Below are 17183 nucleotides of genomic sequence, written 5' to 3'. Positions count from 1 at the left end.
GCTAGATCTGATTCTGCTATGTTAGCCATTTGACATAATAGTGTTGTCTCATGTTATTAGCAGTAAATTAAGAAAACATGAGATTCGAACAGTTGCTCACCTGTCTAATAAAACGCATACTGCAAAAAGGTGTCTTTGGTGTTTCTATGGTTTCTATGCAAGTAAACCGGAAATCGAGAATATGACGTCATTGACAGGTCGTTACACTGGTTAAAATTTCTCTGGATTTAAACATTTGGGCTAATGCAAGTACGCAAGTCAGCAAAATATATAACATTGTTTTAGTGTTTTTTTATATTGTAATCTAAAAATCTTACATATTGTGCCTTTAGCAGAAAAAGAAGCTTTTAAGAAGCTAATTTAAGTTATACACAATATAAATATGGTAACTAGCTGAAAATCATTGTAACTAAGCATACCTTATTGATGTCTGAGATAAGTTTCCCGTCATGAGGCACATATGGCTTCTGATTGTTAGCTCTGAGCTTACTTTGGATGGTGAAAAGCAGCACCTCCAGGTTCCCTTTCTCCTGGAATCTGGAAAAACAACAACCCACACCATGAATAACCACACAAACTGCACTACATCTGTCGTACAAATCCCTTTCCTAATGTTATGATGTGGTTTTGTGTCTTTGTCTTTGTATTATTAGTGGTTCCCTGTCTATTGAGTTTTCCAGGTGTTTCCTATTGTCCACGCCCCCTTGTTACCTTGTTAAGTTTGCTTGTCTGATTATTTAAGCCCTGTGTTTTTGTCTTAGTTTGTGAGTTGTTGTACGTGTGAGGTCGATGTGAGTCACTCCTGTATCTGAGGCCTGTTCCTGAGCCCTGTTCCTGAGTCTTTGTTCAATATGTAGTTTGTCTAAATAAAGCCTATACACTGCGTTTGGATCCAGCCTCCTTCCTGTGTTTCTGCTACTCCACGGCATCGGCATCACAGAACAACTCACCAACTACATGGATCCAGCAGGTAGTAGCCAGAGCTCACTGAGCAAACTTTGCTCTCTTTATCAGAACAATCGCTGCATCGAGGATTATGTGGAGGAATTCCTTTTGTATAGCCATCTCGTTCCGGGTGGAGAAGATGCATTGAAGGACTGTTTCTGGAGTGGTCTGGATCTGGACATTGGTTTAAATTTACCAGAGGAGGACCCCAGTTGGACCCTGGAGCAGTTCATTGATTTTGTCCTGCAGTTTTGTGGATCTCCCTTCACTGTTGGAGAGGTAGAGAGGGATGTTATCACTACCATCATGCCCGCTGAGCCCGCACCGCTGTTCCACGTCTCAGCAGCGCTTCCAGAGCCTCGTCACGTCTCAGCAGAGCTTCCAGAGCCTCGTCACGTCTCAGCAGAGCTTCCAGAGCCTCGTCACGTCTCAGCAGAGCTTCCAGAGCCTCGTCACGTCTCAGCAGAGCTTCCAGAGCCTCGTCACGTCTCAGCAGAGGCTCCAGAGCCTCGTCACGTCTCAGCAGAGGCTCCAGAGCCTCGTCACGTCTCAGCAGAGCCTCCAGAGCCTCGTCACGTCTCAGCAGAGCTTCCAGAGCCTCGTCACGTCTCAGCAGAGCTTCCAGAGCCTCGTCACGTCTCAGCAGAGCCTCCAGAGCCTCGTCACGTCTCAGCAGAGCCTCCAGAGCCTCGTCACGTCTCAGCAGAGCCTCCAGAGCCTCGTCACGTCTCAGCAGAGCTTCCAGAGCCTGCGCTGCACGTCAGCCACGTCCAGCTGGAGACTGTTTCTGAGCCGGTGCTTGCTCCAGCCTATGTCCCCGTAGCTACCCCCAAGAAAATTTTGGGGGGGGGCAGTAGGTCTCCGCCGTGGCCACCCGAGGGGTCTTCTCCGCCGTGGCCGCCCGAGGGGTCTTCTCCGCCGTGGCCGCCCGAGGGGTCTTCTCCGCCGTGGCCGCCCGAGAGGTCTTCACCGCCGTGGCCGCCCGAGGGGTCTTCACCGCCGTGGTCGCCCGAGGGGTCTTCTCCGCCGTGGCCGCCCGAGAGGTCTTCACCGCCGTGGCCGCCCGAGAGGTCTTCACCGCCGTGGCCGCCCGAGGGGTCTTCTCCGCCGTGGCCGCCCGAGGGGTCTTCTCCGCCGTGGCCGCCCGAGGGGTCTTCTCCGCCGTGGCCGCCCGAGGGGTCTTCACCGCCGTGGCCGCCCGAGGGGTCTTCACCGCCGTGGCCGCCCGAGGGGTCTTCACCGCCGTGGTCTCCCGAGGGGGCTTCACCGCCGTGGCCGTCTGAGGGACCTTCACTGTTGTGGACGCCCGAGGGTCCCACAGCGTCGCCTGGTCCTGCTCCGCCCTGGCCTTCGCCTGGTCCTGCTCCGCCCTGGCCTTCGCCTGGTCCTGCTCCGCCCTGGCCTTCGCCTGGTCCTGCTCCGCCCTGGCCTTCGCCTGGTCCTGCTCCGCCCTGGCCTTCGCCTGGTTCTGCTCCGCCCACGCTCTGCGGCCCAGGCTCGTCTTGGCTACCTCCTGGTCCCGTTCCCCTGCACGGGCCTGGCCCTCCGTCCCTCCCCCAGACCGCCTTTGCTTCACCGCCCACCTGAACTTTTTGGTGTCTTTATGGGCGTCAGGAGCCGCCCATAGGGGAGGGGCTCTGTTATGATGTGGTTTTGTGTCTTTGTCTTTGTATTATTAGTGGTTCCCTGTCTATTGAGTTTTCCAGGTGTTTCCTATTGTCCACGCCCCCTTGTTACCTTGTTAAGTTTGCTTGTCTGATTATTTAAGCCCTGTGTTTTTGTCTTAGTTTGTGAGTTGTTGTACGTGTGAGGTCGATGTGAGTCACTCCTGTATCTGAGTCCTGTTCCTGAGCCCTGTTCCTGAGTCTTTGTTCAATATGTAGTTTGTCTAAATAAAGCCTATACACTGCGTTTGGATCCAGCCTCCTTCCTGTGTTTCTGCTACTCCACGGCATCGGCATCACACCTAAGACTCCCTGTGTGTTTCTATTAAAAACAGCACAGATACTTTCCACATATCATGTGACTATAACGTACGGCAACTTCGTTCAGTAGGTGTTAAACAAGCCGCATTACTCGCGGTGAGAGTTGCATCTCTCTCAAGTTTCAGCACATTCCCTGATTGCCATATTTGATGAATGCAACAGTATGAGCCGGTCTTTATGCCAATAACGGACTAATGTAATTAACTCAGAGCATTAGAAACATGATGACGCACAGAGTAAAAGCATCCAGTACACATTGGCACCTCCGTTGAAGGAAGTTTTGATACTTTGTGTTCTGGCTGATTCTAAAAGGGAGTTCAGACTGACAATCTGCGAACAGAAATCTTTCATTTTCAACAAGACTTGGTGACTTTGTTGGTTGATGATATGAATATGCAAGCACTTTCTTGACAGAATGTTAAAGCAGCACTATGCAGTTTTTTAATAGTTATTGCAATGGTTATATGACTATATTCGGGTTGAATGTTGAGCGTCTCGCATTTTTAAAGGTGTTAAGAAGCCCTTTTATTTTATTAATATTATATTAGCTGCAAAATCCAGTTTTTTTAAATATATATTTTTAAGATTTAAAGTACTCTACAAGTGCAAATTCAATGCAATTAAAGGAGTAGTTCACTTTAAAAAAAACTTTTCCTGATAATTTACTCACCCCCATGTCATCCAAGATCCACACAAATCTTTTTTCGAGTCATTTCGTTCGTTGAATGAACCAAATGACTCGAAAAAAGATTTGTTCATTTTGTTCAAACAGGAGAGTCACAAACGCGCGTCACAGAACAGAGCAAGGCGAACATTTGTGCATATAAAACTTAAAATTTTTGATTTATTTTTGAAATAACCGATTGTTTAATTAGATAAGACCCTTATTCATCGTCTGGTGTCGTTTAAAGCCCTTTGAAGCTGCACTGAAACTCTCATTTGGACCTTGAACCCTTTGGACCCCATTGAAGTCCATTATATAGAGAAAAATCCTGGAATGTTTTCATCAAAAACCTTAATTTCTTTTCGACTGAAGAAAGAAAGACATGGACATCTTGGATGACATGGGGGTGAGTAAATTATCAACAAAAATTTTTTAAAAAGTGAACTTCTCCTTTAAGCACACTTCTTTTTCACAAGGGTAGGCACACCTTCGACCAACAACACAGTAACTATAGTACCCTTAAATGGCAGCGTAGGAAACGGCTGAAAGAACCAAATGATTAACAGTCATAGTCTGAGTATTTTCCTGGCAGTCATGGATCGTCTGCCAACACCCAGTCCTCTGTTTCAATTATTCTCTCTTACTTGATAGGCTTCTCAATGGTGCAGTAGGTGGTAAAGGCTTGAAGCTGTTGCTGAACACCCGATAGCGAGTTTGCAAACTTCTGGTTGCTGATGATGCTTATGGTTCTCTCAATCCACTCTAACAGGTCGGACGCTAAAGCCTCGTAGCGGCGAATAATCTTCTCAGCTTCTATAGCGTTGTCCAGCACCTACAAAATGTTTTAAGAGAAAAATGTGTGCATGTATCCAATAAAACAGCTAATTGAAATGAGGTAAAAACAAAAGTTCACAAAAACCTCTTACCTTTCCAATTCTCTTTCCTTCTACAATAAGTGCCTTCATTTTGGAGAAGTAATGATAGTAAGATACTACATAAGTGATGATGGACTTCTCATCTGGATTCTCTGTGTTTACATCTGGATGGGAGAAAATGGTTATTGTTTTGAGTGATCAAATCAGGCATAAAATGTGCAGCTGTTCAGCTGAATTAATAGCAAAAAACAATCAAATCTCTGCCTAAACTAGGGCACTTAAAGGTTCACATTGTATTAATGGGATAATTTACACAAAAAATCCCCAATGTGTATGACTTCTTTCTTCAGATAAACACAAATGAAACCATCATCTGAAAACCAGGCGTCTGAAATAAACTAAGTGCAATGTAATTTTGACAAAGCATTGATTCTTCATAGATGCAGAAATATCAGAATACTTAATTTTCTTCAGAATAGATACACGATACCAGCAGCGCTTTTGTGCATTCTCGCTTTCTCATCTCTGCGACAGCGAGTCGACACAAAACCCGCCTCCTCTCACTCAATCATTTCATTTGTTCTGGATGAACACTATTGGTGTTACAGGCCTTGAGTTTCGGGTGTGGGATTGTGAGTATTGCGCATAATTTTACTCATTTCTGCATATTTTGTGCAATTAAAAACTAAATTGAGTTATTTTTCCTCTGCTTATTGTGCTTAAACAGTTAAATATAAACAAAATAATGTCAAAATGCCGGTCTTGGCAAGTAGTCACCTAAACACAGTGTTATGTTTTAAGTGAACATAAACAGTTGAGAAAGAAAACTACAGAATAATGGATCCATGCGTCATGTCTTAAAGTGACAGCAGCCTAACACACCTGCTGCCAAATAATGTGAAAATATAAAAAATATCTATATGGCAGTTTTACCCCATGTTATCGATGTCAAAATTGTGGCTGATCAGCTAGTAACTTTGGGAAACCACTATCCAAAGAGTTTAAAATTTTGGTAATTTTCTAACACACATCTATCGTTTCACTGGGGTTGTATGGATTACCGGCACAATCGCTGTGTGTGATTTTTTTCGAGCATCATCTGAGCAGCAGCCATTCACTAGCATTATATGGACTCACAGACATATACATTTACATTTATGCATTTGGCAGATGCTTTCATCCAAAGAGACTTCACGGTACACATTTACATTCTTATCAGTTCTTGCTTTCCTTGGGAATCGAACCCATGACCTCCTGTTTGAGCTACAGGAAACCTTTACTTATTGTTTGAGTTTATCTGAATAAATAAAGTCATACATTATAAATTGAGGTGATTTGGAGGTGAAAAAGATGAGAGGACTTAAACCATCCCTTAACTGTATTTAGTGAGGGTAAAATGCTGTTTGTTACCCTCAGGGTCTAGTAGTTTGGTGAGTCCGAGACTCTGTTCAGCTATGTTAAAGGCTTGCTGGAGGTTGTGTGTTGCATTTGATCTGGTCAACTTGTGGAATTCAATTAAATCAGGCCTGTGAAACATACAAGCAGAAATCAACTCACAGAACAGGCGTGAATGGCATAAATGAAAGCAAAGTTGGTACGATGTACGAGGCGAGTGTGAGTCTGCCTGACCGCTAACCTGTGCCTGTGAATAAGCGCGTTGAAAGCCAGGCCGTCCCTCCAGCATGTGGTGAAGTTGTGAATGTTGACCTCAGGGTACCTGTGAAAAAAATCACAGCATCATGAAAAATGTCTCATGTTTAAGAAAAGAATGTTTTTTTCTATAAAGGCTATATGAAATGATTGTCCCTGGGTTGTTTGTGAGATAGTTACCCTGCTGTTTTCATCTGACACCACAAAAGTAGGGCATCTTTTGCTGAGCGTGTCTCTCTGTTGTCCTCGGTCTCAATCTTAATCACCTGAATCTGTATGAGAAACAGCAATGAAACGTTACTGTAATATGAAATGCACAGACATCAAAACATTGTGTGCTTTTTAAGAGACCAATCACTGGCTTTCCTTCTCAACAAGCCTTACTGTATGTTCACACCGCCGCCGACTTGAGTGTCAAAGAAGCTCTGGCCACCCTGTCAAGGACGCTTGTCAAATAGTACGGGGAAGACGCTTTGGACGCTCTGACGTTGCAGGGACAATAGAAGTGTCGCAACATAAATGTAATAAACAGAACAAAAAACAAGCAATACGTTGAAGAAACCTTTTATAATGACAGCATTTTTCCAATCGTTTAAAATAAAAAAGTTAGCTATTATTGTTATTATTATTATTGTTATTATTTGCGGTCAAATCGGTGTCACCGTGAGCAAATTAATTGCATTCCCGCTTTAAAATAAGCGTTCGTAAATATTTAAAATAAAAGTTTCTATAAGCAAACAACGTCATGTCATAAATGATACGAAACCACAATCACAGCATTTTCTCGGAACTAATGTTTTGGTAGGAACGAAAGTTTACATTGTGTGTTTCTCCGGAATCAGCCAGTTAGAAGGACGTCTATATTCCGATTGGTTGCTGGCGTTTTGCCGCTGAACCGCGTCACAGCTCATTACTATAAAGTTGAGCTTCTTTCAACTTTCCGATTGACGCTCAAAACGCCCAAAACGCGATGCCGATGGATTTGTCGCGCCTTACAGCTGAGAAAAGCCACCATCCATTGAAAATGAATGACTTCCGGCCGCTTTGGAAGCTCAAGTCGGCGACGGTGTGAACGTACGGTTATAATACACGTCTTTAAAGCTGCAGTCCCGCGTTTTCCTCTTTGTCGCCATCTCTGTTTGAAATATGCAATTGCAGTCATTTGCGGAATTATCAATTTTGTCTGTTTAAATCTGCTAACACTTTATTTTAATGCTCCCAAACAGACATTCTACGTACAATAAGTATCTTTGCAACTACATGTCAACTTATTCTACTAACCTGAGCCTAATATTGTAATGACAGTCATGTAAATGTAAAGTTACTTATAGTTAGAAGAATGTCTAAAGTGGAACGAAATATTTTTTGTTCAAAATTAATGATATCATATGTCCTGTAGTCCTCAAAATTAGTGGTTTGTACAAATCCCTGGCCTAATCCTACCTGCAGAATACTTAAAATTATCAAAATATTTAATATGTTTTGTTTTATACTGTAATACTGTAATCTTTATACTGTAGCTTACAGTAAAAATGCCCCAACAAGGTCAAAATTTCTGGTATTATATCCTCCGCAATGTAGGGTTTACCAGGAAAACACACACACACCAGTCGGCGGTCCCCTGTTGGTCAGTGTGTAACGACACTAAGGTCCCCACTTAGATAGGTAGATGAGTGTACACACACACACACACACACTTATGTAAGCACATTACAAAACTAAAGTGTCTCCTGAGTGTCCCAAGATCATTCGTCATATTGAATTTCTCGCATCATGCAGTCAATACATGATCAATATCTACAACCTCAAAGAACAGCACTGCAAAAGTATGTATTTTAGTCTTGTTTTCCAGTAAAAATGTCAATCTTTAAAACAAGATACATTTACTTGAGAAGCAACATTAGGTTAGATAAGACGACTTTTCCTCACAGAATACATCTTAAATTAAGTTTATTTTTCTTGCACTGTGGGGTGAGACTGTTTTTCTCTTTTCAAGCATAAATTTAACAAAATAAATTTAACAGAGCTTTATGCTTAAAACAAGAGTAGTTAAGAAGCAAAATACAAAAGGGAAGAAAGGAAATGTAAACAGAACACTAAATCATAATGTTTGCCTTACTGATTTCCCATCCGCCCTCTCTCTCTCTCTCTCTCTCTCTCTCTCGGTTCGGCTGCTGCAGTGTTAGGCCTTACCTGCTGACTGAGCAGAGCGAACTCCAACAGAGATGGGGAGGGTAAAAAAATTAGATAAATAGGGGAGCGGAGAGATGTTCCGGCATATATGGAGACAGGATAATAAAGAGGAATATCAAGGAGGGAGGCGGGAGAATGAACGAGAGGAAGAGGAAGAATCAAGAAAGGACAAGAGGTGAACGACAGCCCCACCCCGCGATCTCTACGGCACGCTTGGTGGATCAGGTGACACTCCACCTCTCTCAGTCCTGCATCCAGAATCACCACAGCATCAACTTACTGGGCTGCAGTCGAACAGCATTCTGGGTAACCCGCCATTGCTTTACTGACAGAACCAAGAGTTGACACACAATGCAAACCTGGAGCACTTTGTAGTTACATGGACACAGCGCTCTTTCAAATATTCAGAGATAATGGAAGCAAGATATGAAGATCCTAGTATATCTTGTGTAGAGCATACTTCTTACGGAAATAATAGAATATACTTAAGTGTGAACTGGATGCAATGTTTTCATACACTTGCAGTTTATTTACAATTAAATAAAAATGTATTATAGTTCAAATTTATATTAATTGTAACGCCGCCTTCACACTGGCAGTTGAAATCAGCTCCGTAATACGCAATACGTTCCCAACGGACGTTGTACTACACAGTGAAAAGCGTCGGACACGGGTAGAACAAAAATGGCAGAGAGAGAGATTAAAGTTTGATTCTGTTTTTTTTATTTTATTATTATTAAAGTTTGATTCTGTCAGTTCTGTATGATCTCTCTGATGATACGCTAAAATATGTGATATAGTGGTCAATAGTTCAATGTCTACCTTCAATTTAATTGTATTAACTGCCCTTATAAACGTTAGAAAGTCATGAAAATAAAAAATGACATGAAAACTTATCGTTATAAAATCATAATTTATTTTATTAAAAGTTAATAATTCAGGTTTGTTTATCAGTACCATAGCAACGCTCAACTTCTGCTGGAATTGTCGGATAGGAACCGTCCGTAGCTTTTCGCACGAGTTCAAATTTTTGAACGCATCCGGATGACCAACGGACACGATTTTCTTCGCACCGCACTCGGTCGGACCCGTTTCGGACCCATTCGCATGCGGTCTGCGAATCTCCGTTTCGCAGCCGCATCGGAGCTGATTTCAACTGCCAGTGTGAAGGCGGCGTAAGCGCTTTTTTGACCCACTTAAATAGGGCTTAAGTACATCTTAATATTTCATAATTACTTCTGTTGTCTTAGAAACAGGGTTAAAATATGATTAATCCATAATGACCCTTTCATTAGTCATTATTACCAAGACATTATTTTACATGTTGCACTTTTTAAAAGTGTACTTAACCCCCAGTTTCAACAAATAAGACCGTTTGGTTCAACACTTAGAAAAGAGCTTTTCACTCACCACTACAACGTGCCGTTTTAGCAAGATTCTGTGGAAAAGTTTCAGCTTTTATTTTTATTTTACGAGCCAAAAAAGATATCACAGGTTCATCAAGGTTGCTGAAATCCATCTTCGATCACTTTTAGTCAGCTTTGACGAGCAGCCTTGTCACCTGACCAGTATACTGCACTCTGATTTGCTAAAATAGACTTTTTGGGGCTTGTCGCTTCTGCTGTAAAACCATAGACTGTGTGTAAAACATAAACTTGCGATGCCTTTACAGTGGAAAACACCAGCTTTTGTGACAAAGGGTTCAGTCAATCTTGTCAGACGTCTATTTCAGCGGAGAAAAGTGGCGCGAGGATGTGTGCGTCTAAATAAAGGTACCGTGTATATCTATATTTTGTGTGTGGTATCAATGCATCGTATTGTTACACTGGCCCACCAGGACTGAAGTTGCCCATCCCTGCTTTTCGGTGTTTTGCCAACTCCACTACTATCTATCTGAGTACGCAATGCGTGTATTGACAATCGGCTATACAGCCACACAGGCACCACACAGACAGTGATCACACACTCAATAGGAGCGGTAAAGGGCAGACAGGGATCACACACACCCACAGATCAAAAGATGCCCACCTCTTTACAGATCACATAAATCCAACACTAGCATACTGGAAACGATGGCCCGGAGTTGAAATGATGTGGCGGCGGCAGTCTCAAAACTACCAGAGGAGTCTCGAGAAATCCAAGCAACTGTTACCTGGAAGCGAAGGATGATGGTCCAGAGGAGGCCGAGAGTGAGGCGGTGGTTTCCATCAACTATATCATGAGAACCAACATTTTCTAGATGAACCCTCTGCTCTTTGAGGAACTGAAGAGCCTTGTCCACATTCTCCAGACAGTGAATCCTCATCCTGCCTCTCGTGGGCCGAGGCTTAAAACAAGAACACATCAAACACGTGAGCATATTAAACCCTCCAAAGACGATTCATAAAGCATAGCAAGGATGCTAAATCAGAATTATTATCCAAACCATTATAAACATTACTAAACAAAAAATTTAACAACCTTGTCACTGCATCTAACTGAATTAAGTTTAAGTTGAGGCATTAAAAGTACGAACTAGAAAATAAATCAAAACCAAAACTGAATTTAAAAAATATAAATAAATTAAATCAAAATGGCAATAAAAAAAACAATAAAAAAATTACAAAAGCACATGAAAGCACAAAATATAAAGCTAAAATATTAATAAAAACTATAATAGTAATATAAATTAGGGCTGTCACTAACAATTATTTTAGTAATCGATTAATCCGTCGATTGTTTTGACGATTAATCGAGTACTCTGATCTTTTTGGGGTAATAAAAATAAACCTAAATATACAATAGCTTTTAAAATAACTTAAAATACATATATAATTACAATGGGGCAATAATAATAATAACAATCAAAATCAAGTAATCACGTTTTTATTGAACAACACTGTTTATTTCATGTATCACATTATGTATTTTAACAATCACCTCTTGTAACAATCAACCGAGAGTTATATGTGGGATTATAAAACGGTTAGTTCCAATCCTTGATTCTGATTGGTCAATAGCTGTGCTTTATTCACGATAAAACACGGCTATGGCCGCTTCACCCAACGGTTCTGTTTATCACAGTTTTTATTTGAGTTTTCATGCATGTTACACATTGGAGCATTGTTGCTGTTCACGGTCAGGGACTATTTTTTCTAGCGGAAGGAAGGCTTTTAGTGATTATACTTCATTAAAACGTTGCACTAATACATCTTTTTTTTACTTTAATATTTTTATTGTATGGTAACCGTTTTATAAAAGCATTAAGGTACTCAAGGCAAGTGCTGTCTCGTCAATAAGTAATCCGCCATATGATTGGCTGATTAGATATTTGCATTAACAAGCAGTGGACTTAATAAAGTGGCCGGTGAGTGTACGTCAAAATAAGGAAGAAAATACTATAGGAGCACCTGTTTCATGTCAAAACCTTTGGATGGAGAAAAGTTGTTGAACTGGTGTTTTGAGTGGCAGTGCTTTTGTGAACTCACCAGCATCTCTCCTGACAGCACCTCCAGCAGTCTGATGAGCATGTAGCCGTCTCTCAGGTCATTATACAAGTCAGAGATACGACAGGACACACGGGACAAGTGAGAGTTCACCCACTTAGTAAAGGTCTTCTTCTGTACTGCGTCTCTCTCATCTGGTAGCACGACACAAACAAAAATGTACATATTTATATTAAGGATACACAATATCATTATTAGAGCTTTTTAGTTTATCCCTATTATATGTAGTCAATTTATCTTTGCCGTTGACACTTGTTATTAATAATTAAAGATTACTTTAATAAAGATACTGTAAGCTATTAGGCTTTTTACATGTAAAGCTCAGACTTAATATTCATTTATCATACCATTAATAACTTGTCAGCCATAACAAGAAAAAAAAATGATCAGGTACACTTTAAAATAAATTATATGATCATTAAGTTAACAACATATATATTTTACATTGCTTTAACTCATCAAAATAAGTCATCAATTTTCAACTTTTATAAGTTACACAAGATTCAACTCATTTTTAAAATCAGTTTAATGCAATTTTAGCCAAAATGACTTAAACAGTCAAGTTGATTGTACTTTTTAAAAAGATTTAAGGCAGCTAATTTACAGTGTCGCATAAGCATTACACTTAGTATAAACCAGAATTGTAATATGTATAAGGGGTCATCCCTAATATATATGCAACCATTCAAAGGTCCATAAGATTTTTTTCATATTTCATGTCTCTTCTGCTCACCAAGGCTGGATTTATTTGATCAAAAACACATAAAACAGAAATATAGTGAAATATTATTAAAATTTATAATTTCGAGTATAATTTAGTACAAGTATAATTTATTCCTGTGATGTAAAGCATCATTACTCCAGTCTTCAGTGTCACATGATCCTTCAGAAATCATTCTAATAATGATTTGCTGCTCAGGAAACTTAAAAAAAAAAAAAATATATATATATATATATATATATATAAAATGATAAACAATTGTTCTGCTCAATCTTTTACTAGAAACTGTGACCATGTTTTCAGGATTATTTGATGACTAGAAAGTAAAAAAAAAAAAAAACAGGTGTTATTGGAAATAGAGATTTTTGTAACATTAGAAATGCTATTACTTCTGATTAATTTAATGCATCCTTGCTGAATAAAAGTATTATTATTATTAATTTCTAACAAAAATCGTACTTACCCCAAACGTTTGAATGGTAGTATATGTAAACACAGAGTTAGCAGATCTTCCACGTACCTGCTAGTGCTTTGATGCGGGAGCACTCAAATAGTTTGGCACTGGTGGTCTCTGTTTCCCAGAATCCTGTGCTTGCAGGCCTGTTGTTGTTGTTGAGCTGTCTCTGGGCCTCAGCATTGTCCAGGTCTGTTGAGGCATTGGCCATCGCGCCTGCTTCCTCAAGCAGCCCTGCAAATAGAGTAGTGAAAGTCAGCATACACAGAACCAGCTTAACAGAAGCCAAACACACACACACACACACAAACCTAATAGAGTCAAATTGATAAAATGCACACTGACCTACACACAGATATAGATTTAAAGGGATAGTTCACCCAACAATGAAAATTCGGTCATAATTTACTCCAGGTTCCAAACCTGAATGAGTTGTTCTTCTGCTGCACACAAAAAAATTATATATTTGAAGAATATGGGTAAATGGATACAGATTTGGAGCAATATGAGGGTGAGTAAATGATTTTTGGGTGAACCATCCCTTTAAGATACACATTTAGATACACAGCAGACACAGTAAAAGGAGGCAGGGCACTCACAGACAAATAAATGGGAGAAATGGCAACTCAACATTGCAGCTAACCTCAGAAACTTTGGCTTTAGCCAAATGCATTTTTGACATTTTGCTGTCAGATGGTATTGCTGATTCATCATGTGTTATTTAAATGTAAATTTGGAAGGCAGTTTTGGAGATTTCACTATTTTCACTTTCAGAAAAGAGCTGTGGTAGCATAACTAGGAAGAAGGCAGCTGCCCATAGGGCATAACTTGCTATAATGTGGCATTCCCCCCAAAAGTTTAATTCTGAGATCATTTACTAATCTACATGCTCCGCATCAGACGTGAAATACTGTACCAGAGCTACCAGGAAAGTTTTCTCTTAGAAAATTCATACATAATTGTATCAAGCTGTTTATGTGATGTATTGCAAACATGCAAATCACACACAATGATTAAAGTGTTTAGAGGTCAATATAGCACTGTGTAAAGAACCATGTGAAAATATAAGCCTTTAATTATCAATAATCTTGTGAAATCCATGTGAATAAGATAAATTATCCAATAAAGCAATTGTGTCACTTCAAACAGACTGTATAAAACCTTTCAATTCATATGGTCCGTTTTACTCACCCTTTAAAGGGACTTTGCACACATAAAGACGCAGTTTTACAAAAGTACGTATGAAAATAAATGTGATTTTATAACGTGTCAGCTGTTGGGTTATGATAATTGTGTTGTAAAGGTCACATCTTGTGCACTTCCCAGATAGCAAACTGACATTGAATCAACGTGGAAATATGACATCGAAACAACGTTGATTTGACATTGTTTTGCTCATCGAATTAACATTGAACCAATGCAGACGCGTCATTCTTTCAAAACTAACGGAAAATCAACTTGAAATCAACGCGTTGTTTCAACGTTATGAAAGCAAACCAATTTTCGAATTTTATTTAGCTTTGAAGAATGCCGCGTCTGACGTTGGATCAACGTTAATTCGATGAGCAAAATCAACGTTGTTTCAATGTCATGAGAGACGTCGTTTCCACGTTGATTCAATGTCAGTTTGCTGTCTGGGTTTATACTCACACAAAAGAATCTAGTGTCTAGTAAACAAATTTAAATGAATAAAAATGCAAATTTTTTGTGTTATTTTAGTCACTTCAAGTAGTAGTGAGTCTCACTTCAGATGGCTCAGACATTGACATCCACTTTTCAAGGCAATATGGAGCAACTGGAACGTAGCCATCATGGTTTCTGACATGTAAACAAGGGTAAGGCCTGAGTGTGCTGTGCAAGCTAGCTTAACGGCTGTTTTGAGTCACATTTGTTAGCCTAGCTAGCATGTTGTCTACTGTAGTACAGAAACACTGTATTGACTATTCAGCATCCAGGATTGGAATGATTTGTTGTATGAGACGATATTCCTTTGAAACCACAACAAATAACTGTTCCAATTCCCCTCGAGCTGATGTACAGTAGCTTCACGAGAGGATGACGACAAGTGACCTTTTTACAGGAATACAGAAAAACTGGGTCAATTCACCTCCTTTTCACTACAAATACGAGAGAGCGGATCTTTTTTTCTTCAGCGTCTTGATAAGTGAATTTAGTATGAATGAATTTCTAATAGATTTAGGAGGCTAATCCTTCACCCCATCCCCCCTTCCAGAACCCTGCTGTTGAACAACCAGACCATCACTGGTGTGTGCTGTGTGTCATATGTGCAATTTGATGAATTTCTATCCATACGGTGACTGTTCTGATGGTTATAAAGAGACTCTTTGACAGGTGTGTGATCTGCTTTTTTTCCTCATATGATCATTGAGATGTCAGTCATTATTGTCTTGAGTGAATGCAGCACAAAAATGCAGAGCGCTCCCCTCCCCCATTTTTCATAAACCCCAAATCTCGCTGGCCCCATCCCCCTTAATAACACACACACACACACCCAATGTGGGGTGTTTGACACCCTCCTGACAGATATTCCAAATGGCACATCAAGAGATAAAAAGGTACAAGTAGAATTAGTTTTGTGTGATGAATTTATGCCATTTATTTATTTAAACGTATAGATGATTTTCTTAAACCCTCCCGATACTCATGTAAGTGTTTTAAATGTGTCGCAGATGGCCTAATTTCTTAGATCCTTCACAAATCGTGAGATTTTATGGGAAGGTACAGTTGGCCATGTGTTTTATGCAAAAAGCAATCCATCTCTTTTAGGCATGTTGACATTTTCCCTTTTGTCAAAGAGAAAAATTCACAAAAACAATCCACTCAGCCCATTCCTTTGAAATCTCATTTGTTTTATGAATGTATAACACAAATATACCCAAAATAGACACGAAAGATCATTTTTAGAACAAACAATTACAAAATTAAAATTCTCAAATACTCTCTTACCAAGAAGCAAACAGCAGAAGAGGGGGCATTGAGATATCAGAAAAGAGACACGTTATTTCAAAAGGAATGATAGATATATACCCAAGATAGTTTCAAAGGAATGGTTGAGAGACATATGGATGCTTCTTATCACATTGAACAAATTTGTGAATTTGATCAATCGCCGTAGTATCACGAGTCTCAGAGTTGTCAGTAGAGAGACGTGTGATGCAAGAAGATGGTCAAACTAATTTTTAATGAATACCAGGGACACCAAAGCATTACACGCTAGAACATAACGCTAACACGAGACAAGGAGCTAAAGAACACACAGGGCTTAAATACACAAGGGAAGTTAATCAACAACACACAGGGAACAGGTGTGCAACTCATTAACAACCTTGAAAACTAACAATGACAGGGAACTCACTGGGAGTTTAAACTAAAACACTGTTTTTAACTAAAAACTGATTTTTTTTACACGTTTACATGACAAGTGCAAGTTTTTGAAAACAATACCGTTATCGTCCTGTACTAGAGGAGACAAAAACGCAAATTTGTGAAAACGGCGACGTATTACATGTTCAGTCCACAAGTTTCCTACGCCCCATGAGGCCTTGCGTCAAAAGTGGGCGCGACTTCCGGTTCGAAGTAAACAAAGCGCAACTTGACATACTTCACACTCGTTCATTCAACAGTTGACAGTCATTCAAGTTATAGCGATCCAAACCAGCTAACGATGTGGGAACACAACCTCAACGAAATTAAAAAGGGTGAAATAACAGTACCTTTACCTCCACAGTAGTTGATTGGGAGTATTATAATAACATTATTAATAATCAATACTCATCAAGGCATGGTGACAGACAGTTGTGTGAGCTGACAAACAATTAAAATAAAAAATACACACTTAGTCATTGTGCTTTGGAGTTTATTCAAAATTATAAATGAATGTGCTGCTTGAATACATTAACTGACACATTTGGTATTCTGTCAACACAGGCTTTGATCCTGAGTTTAGGTGTAACATCAGTAGCGAACAGCCAATCACATGCTGATAGAGTTTATAGAATATTAAGAATTTAAACAAATGTACACAGGAAGATTCGTCGTCTTTTGGGAGGTAATGGAAACTACAGTCGTTGGCAGGATCAGAGACGGGCTCTGGGAGGATCACTCTGATTTCGTTTTCAGCTTATGTTCAAAACAATCCCGTTTAAGCCACTAAATTAGTTTAGTCCGGTTATACGTACAACCGCGAACAG

General features: G+C 40.0%; 1 protein-coding gene across 7 annotated transcripts in view; it reads right to left on the bottom strand.

The window, feature by feature from the left end:
• sptbn4b (spectrin, beta, non-erythrocytic 4b) overlaps window positions 1-17183 on the bottom strand; it is a 94816-nt gene that overhangs the window by 66905 nt on the left and 10728 nt on the right. For 4 of the 7 annotated variants that reach the window (XR_016169829.1, XM_089135291.1, XM_089135292.1 and 1 more), the window contains exons 2-10: window positions 13039-13206; window positions 11780-11931; window positions 10465-10638; window positions 6300-6391; window positions 6106-6186; window positions 5847-5995; window positions 4521-4633; window positions 4239-4426; window positions 420-537 (exon numbers count right to left, since the gene is read on the bottom strand). Coding sequence is in view for 6 of the 7 variants with exons in the window: in XM_089135291.1 (XP_088991417.1) it covers window positions 420-537; window positions 4239-4426; window positions 4521-4633; window positions 5847-5995; window positions 6106-6186; window positions 6300-6391; window positions 10465-10638; window positions 11780-11931; window positions 13039-13183 (1212 nt within the window). In the remaining variant the exon portion in view is untranslated. The remainder of the gene's footprint in view (window positions 1-419; window positions 538-4238; window positions 4427-4520; window positions 4634-5846; window positions 5996-6105; window positions 6187-6299; window positions 6392-10464; window positions 10639-11779; window positions 11932-13038; window positions 13207-17183) is intronic. The other 3 variants (XM_039647539.2, XM_039647541.2, XM_039647544.2) reach the window with 1 other exon arrangement.

Source organism: Pimephales promelas, chromosome 10 (assembly GCF_988280905.1).
Source record: "Pimephales promelas chromosome 10, fPimPro1.hap1.1, whole genome shotgun sequence".
Classification (NCBI taxonomy): Eukaryota; Metazoa; Chordata; class Actinopteri; order Cypriniformes; family Leuciscidae; genus Pimephales; species Pimephales promelas.
This window is presented reverse-complemented; position numbering and strand designations above follow the sequence as displayed.